At 54.3% G+C, this 6603-nt stretch overlaps 1 protein-coding gene across 1 annotated transcript; it reads left to right on the forward strand.

Moving 5' to 3' along the window:
- Positions 1-840: 840 nt before the first annotated feature.
- Positions 841-3962, forward strand: ZFP36L1 (ZFP36 ring finger protein like 1). Its single transcript, XM_082761447.1, has 2 exons — positions 841-1071; positions 1623-3962. The coding sequence occupies exons 1-2, from the start codon at positions 1015-1017 to the stop codon at positions 2571-2573; spliced, it is 1008 nt and encodes a 335-aa protein (XP_082617573.1). The 5' UTR covers positions 841-1014; the 3' UTR covers positions 2574-3962.
- The last annotated feature ends 2641 nt before the right edge of the window (positions 3963-6603 follow it).

The following is a 6603-nucleotide window of genomic DNA, read 5'->3' on the forward strand; positions in this document are numbered from 1 at the left end:
CCAGCCCCTCGGCTGCCTTGGAGGGCAGCCGCCGTGGCGCTGAGGCACCCTGCTATCAGGAAGCCTTGAGACGTTTGGCTTTTTTTACACCGAAACTACCCCCGTCCTCCTCCCCCCCCTCACCCCCCCGCCATATCAATATCGGTATGAATCACACTGTGCCGACTGAAATCTGGAACAGATTACTTGCTCAGAGACACATTCTTTTTTTTTTTTTTTTTCAGTTTTACAACTCCAAGAGGGGACTGGCAGGAGAGAGCATACGGGGAGAAGAGAGGCAGAACACACCAAGCACCCTTTTAAAACCGCCTTTTAGCAACTTTGGGAAGGCGGCTGCGAGCTCGTTCCCCGCGCAGCGCCCGGCGCGGGCGGCTCGGGCCGGCACAAAGCGAGCCCCGGGCCTGCCGGGGGCCCCCTGCTGCAGGGGCGGGCGCCGCGGGACTTGCGCGGCTTTTGCGCGGGGCCGCGCGTTGCACTTGCACGCGCGCACACACACGCGGGCACGCGCACACACGCGCGCAGCAGCCGCGCACAGCCGCGTCCGGGGCGGGGAGGGGAGCGCTGCCCGCAGGGGCTGTTCTGGAAGGGACGCGCTCTTTTTTTTTTTTTTTTCCCTTTTTTTTTTTTTTTTTTTCCCCTCCCTTCCCCCCCCCAGCTTCTTCCCCACCCCCCTCCCCCCCCGAGAAGTTTTTTTTTTTTTCTGGGCCTGCCCGCCCGGGTGATTCAGACGCGGTGTCAATCACCCTGCCCTCCTCCTCCTCCTCCCCTTCCTCCCGCCGCCGGCTCCTCCTCCCGGGGTAAGTCGGAAAACTTTATAAGTTGAGCTTTTTGCCCGAGCCCGCTGGAAGCGGCGAGCGGGCGCGGCGGGCTGGTGGCGGCAGCGGAGGCAGCGCTAGCAGCAGCGGGGGGAGGCAGCGCTGGAGGCTGCGAGCTGGAGGCTGCGCCTTACCCACACCGCGACTCCTTCCACTTGCCTGCCGCCGCCCCTGCCGCTTCCCCCCTCGCTCGCCGAAGATGTCCACAGCCCTGGTGTCGCCCACCATCTTCGACCTGAGCGAAGTTTTATGCAAGGTAAACGCGCCGGCTGGCCGCGCTCCGGGTTGGCGCCTGCAGGGGCTCTCTGCGCTTTTTTTTTTTTTTTGCTTTACTTTTTATCCTTTTTTTTTTTTTTTTTTGCGTTTTCCTCTTTACTTTCTCCGGCCGCGAGCAGCTTCCCCGGCCGGGCGGGGCGCCCCGCTGGGCTCAGCCCGGGCCCCTCTCCCTGCTCCCCGCTTCGGGGCCGGGCAGGGCAGGGCCGGGGCCGGGCGGGGGCCGAGCTGCTGCAGCGTGCCCGGGCGGGGAGCAGCGAGCAGGGCTGGGAGCAGCCCGAGCTCTCGGCGCCTTCCCCCCGGGGGGCTCCTCCCGCAGCAGCCGCCCCCCCGGTGGTCGTAGGGGCGGCTCGGGGCTTACTTTGCTCTTAGCAGGCGGGCGGGACATGCAGGGGGGCTGTGCCGTGCCGTGCTGTGCTGTACCGTGCTGTGCCGCCGAGGCTGAGCCCTGCGAGGGCTCCCGGCGTCGCCTCCCGTCCGGGGAGAGTTGCGTGGAGGCGGTGGCAGTGACCGGTGCTTGCTTTCTGCCCGCAGAGCAACAAGATGCTGAATTACAGCCCCTCGGGTGTCAGCGGGTGCCTGCTGGACAGGAAGGCGGTGGGCACCCCGGCCGGCGGGGGTTTCCCTAGGAGGCACTCTGTCACCCTGCCCAACTCCAAGTTCCACCAGAACCAGCTCCTCAGCAGCCTGAAAGGGGAGCCCGCGCCCATGCTGGGCCCCCGGGAAAGCCGCTTTCGGGACCGCTCCTTCTCCGAGGGCGGCGAGCGCCTGCTGCAGCAGAAGCAGCCCGGGGGCCAGGTCAACTCCAGCCGCTACAAGACGGAGCTGTGCCGCCCCTTCGAGGAGAACGGCGCCTGCAAGTACGGTGACAAGTGCCAGTTCGCCCACGGCATCCACGAGCTGCGCAGCCTCACCCGCCACCCCAAGTACAAGACCGAGCTCTGCCGCACCTTCCACACCATCGGCTTCTGCCCCTACGGGCCGCGCTGCCACTTCATCCACAACGCCGAGGAGCGCCGTGCCGTGGCGGGCGGCCGGGAGCCCGCCGTCACTGACAGACCCCGCCTTCAGCACAGCTTCAGCTTCGCCGGCTTCCCCAGCACTGCTGCCAGCGGGCTGCTGGACAGCCCCACTTCCATCACCCCGCCGCCCATGCTGAGCGCCGACGACCTGCTGGGCTCCCCCACCCTGCCTGACTGCGCCAGCAACCCCTTCACCTTCTCCAGCCAGGAGCTGGTCAGTCTCTTCGCCCCCAGCATGGGGGTGCAGGTGCCCAGCGGGAGCTCCCCCACCACGTTCTTGTTCAGGCCCATGTCCGAGTCCCCCAACTTGTTTGACTCGCCGCCCAGTCCTCAGGACTCCCTCTCTGACCAGGAGGGCTATCTGAGCAGCTCCAGCAGCAGCCACAGCGGCTCAGATTCCCCTATCCTGGACACCTCAAGACGTCTTCCCATCTTCAGCAGACTCTCCATCTCCGACGACTAATCTGGGGTTTCCTCTTGCTCCCCCCCACCTCTATTACGATGTTAAGCTGAACTCCCCCGGCCCCGTAGTCGGAGCTGGATGTTAACGTGTCCACCTGCCTGTCGTAGACCCACTGGCTTAAACCTTAAGTGCCAAATTTACGATGAAAAGCAATAACGTTTACAAAAATTAGTGCCTTTTAATGCTTTCACTGTGACTGTATTACCTCTCCAGCTGCAGAGGGCACCAGCAGCTCTGTGCACTTCCAGATGTGCAGGAAATGTCCGGATCCAGCTCCCTCCACTGGCTGCATACTGCATCGCCCTCTCCCAGTCCCTTCCCGACTGGCCAGCTCCCGCTAGGCTGCAGGCACGTGGGCAGGCGTTAACATCCAGCGCGCTCTCCCCCCTTACAGACTCATCTTGCCTGGATCCACTCAGGTCTGCGGGAAGACAAGCTGAGAACGGACAAAGATTGTAACACGAGTGGGACTTCGACTGGGAGGAAAACGAGCAAACGAAAAAAAAAACAAAACAAAATGAAAAAAAGAAAGAGATGGGACTATGAGAGACTCGATTTTGGTGCTAAAAGTTTCCCCGTGTATTCATGTGACATCTTAAAAACAAATAAAGAAATAGAGGGGGTGGGGCTGACGGAAGTCATTCCACACACACAAGTTTGTGTAAACAAAGTTCCAGTAGACATAGCTTTAATGGTTTTTGCTCTAGAGTACTTTAGACCTATCTTAGAGCACTCACGCCAAGCTTTTTATTATTTTTTTTTTCTGGGTTTTTAATTTTGTATAACTTCAGAAATTGGAGAGCAAATTTTGCTTGTCACTGCACAACAATATAAAAAAGCTTATTTAACTTATCAAAACGTATTTATTGCCGAAACCTATGCTTTTTTGTTAATTTTGTTCATATTTATCGGGATGATGAATCCATAGAATATATTCTTTTATGTTTAAATTATGATCTTCCATATTAATCTTAAGATTGTGAAGTGTCTTTTTTCCTTTTTTTTTCCCCACAGTTTAATATATTATACTACAATGACATTTTTTTGTAACTTTACACTTTTTTGGTTATTTTATTTTAAAAAATGAAAAATTAATTTAAAAAAAATGCAAAAACTGTGTTTGGATTATTTATTTTAGAATTCCCTTCCTCCCCCCCTTTTTTTTGTGTTGGACTGCAAATTGAGTTCATGTGCTTCTTTGCCTTTCCTCTTCTCTTCCCCTCCCCTGGGTCTTGCCTATGTGGGCTTTAGAATGTACATACCTGAGCTCTGTTGCGAGACAGCGTGGGAGGAAGACGTTTTTCTTCCTCTTTCTGTATAGTTTCTTCAAGGAGAAAAGCCTTGGGCTCAAAGTGCCTATCTGAAGACATTCCAAATACAGTTTGTCTTTGCGTTTTCTGTATTCCAAGTTTGGAGTTTTCCTTGCCGAGGTGAACGGGACTGGCACAAAGAGAATAATGAATGTAATTTTTTTCCCCTGTTACTGTTCACTACATTGCTTTTTCTTCCTCTTTGTGTGAGTTTATTTAAAAGAGAATCTCTTTTGTAACGACTGTTTGCAGTTTAAATCAATAAACCCCAAGTTTTTTCAAGAAACTGACAAGTGAAGCTGGTTTTACTTGCAAAAATCGAGGCGCTGGTTTTAGAGAACCACTCAAATGCAGCTACTTCTCTCCTTTTCACCCCTGCAATGCCCACCATGTGCTCAGGCACCCTTTGCACCTCACAGATGGAGCTGGTTGGCCCCATCAGGCACATGGGTGTGCAGATCAATGTCAGCGAGCACCTGGTGTGGCTTGTCCCATGGCCTCTAACCCTCTCTGTCTCTTAGGGAATCCTACCCCCATCCTGAGTTGCTCAGTCAGTTCCTGCAGACTTCTTTTTGGTTGGTGTAGCTCAAGCTTTGGACTGGCTTTTGTTCCTGCTGTGAGGAGCAGCCCCTTTCCCCTGGAGGACAGCCTGCGCTGTCCTGTGAGAGGTTCTAAGGCAATACTGAACTGTGAATATACCAAACATCAGGCCCAGCTTGTTAGTGGTGTTGGGCCTTTGTGGTAGAGTGGCTGTCTGGCATTTTGCAAGGGAGAAGGATGTGGGCCCCCAGCAAAGTCTCAGTGCGTGTACAAGTGATCCTGCTATGGCACTCAGGGCCCCATAGCTGTTGGAACATCGGTCACCAATCCCAGAAACATCCCAGAAAACAATCCCTGAAACCTGTGTTTTTATTTAGGGACACTTCTTTGCCAGTGCTGCTCACGGTGCCCTTCTTGTTTTTTTCACCTTTGAGCTTTCCTCTGGAGAAAGCTTGGTGCTCTTCATCTGAAGCTGTTCCAGCTCTCTTCCAAATCAGGGGTGGAATATTGCTGCCGAACCACGGCTTGCTCAGTTGTCTTGACATGCCTCAACGTTAAGGAGAGACGTTTCCTAATTCAAGTTGGAAAAGTTCCTGCAAAACAAAAGCTGCAGGATACCTCAAGGCTTACACCGACATACCTTCCCTGCTGCTGGCTTTGTGCAACACTCTTTCTTGTGTGGTCTGGCAATAAAGGCAAGCTAGGTGGAGGAAAGATGGTGGAAGAAGAGTGTGGCTGGTAGGAGCTGGTTCCCATGAGCAGTACAAAAGCTGCACGGGGAGTTTTCTTGGCAGATGCTGATGTAACTAGCGCACAGCATGCAAGAGAAGAGCCTTGGGCACAGCCCCGGTGCTGCTCAGCGGTCTTCCTATACCTCCTGCGAGTGAAAGCAGCCAGGCCCCACGTGAGAGATGTTCCCCTGCCTGGAAGACCCGTGCCCAGCTGCAGCAAGTGCTCGGGCCTGCCTCCTTCCCAGCTGCTGGGAGCAGAGCCATTGGCCCCTGACGAGCCAGGCATATCTGATCTGGAGAGGATCCCACGCCTGTCATGGGTGTGCATGTGGGGCTTGAAACTGTTCGCTTCCTCTTTGGACTTTCTGCGCAGCTCTTCAAACAAATAGTCTTTGCCCAGTTAATAATTGATGAAGAAAATAGCTGTATTAGTATCAGGGTGCTAGTGGTAAGACAAGCAACTGGGAAGCTGTGCTGAAAGTAGGTCTTTGCTCATGGTACTCATATACTTCCCTTGTCTTTCTAGGGCACTGGTTCTGGGATGCCAGCACTGTTTTTCTTCTATGAGCTTATCAATGATAAATGCTCTGTCACTTGATGTTTTGCTTTTTGAAACTAACCTTGAGCTAGGCCACATGGGGAACAGAGAAGAGCTGAGCAGGCACTATCAGAAGTTTACTTTCCGTAATAGTTTATAAGAGAGAGTGTGCGCATGAGAGCCTCCAGCAACGTGGGGATTTGCCTGATCATTGGCATTCATTGTGGCTCAGGTATATGGCAGCAGCTAGTCCGGCTGTGCTGTGGATGAGTTGTCTGTGCTATTTCTCCTAAGGTTAGCATGTTTCCCCTAGCAGCTGGCCCTGTGTTTGTAATACCCTATCCAAGGCTTGGAAGAGTAAACAGCCTTTCCTGGAAGGGTGGTTTCGAGGGGCACATTCCTCTGACTTGAGGGCTCGTCCATGCTCTGGCTCATTCATTTTTTGCACAGGACTCTCAGAGTGGCCAGGATGAAGGGGCCGGCCCGTGTGCTGGCACGGTTGGTCCTGAAGTGCCTGGTGTCCGAGGGCAGAGAGAAGCACCCATGAGGATGAGATACCTGTTATCCCACATGCGGTGGCATGGCAGAGGGTGCCTTGGTATACTTTTCAGGTTGCACTTACAGCTCTTACTGCAGGACAGGGGGATCCTGCAGTGGCTCTTGCTGGCTGCTCATGTGCTTCATGGATGCTCCCTGTGTTCTCCTGGTGAGAAACTTGGGTTCATGCCTTCAGGCTGCAGGCATTAGCTATTATTTTTTGGCCTTGGAGTCAGGTGACTCTAGAGCTATCCACCTTCAACACGTCTGGCTGTCTTTGGAAATTGCAGTCAGCACGTACGGCTGCCGTTGCCAGCTGCCTCTGTCAGGAGGAACACGGTGACTTTGATCTGCAGAGCTCCAGGTGGCTCAGA

Source organism: Aythya marila, assembly GCF_965140915.1.
Source record: "Aythya marila genome assembly, chromosome: 5".
NCBI lineage: Eukaryota > Metazoa > Chordata > Aves > Anseriformes > Anatidae > Aythya > Aythya marila.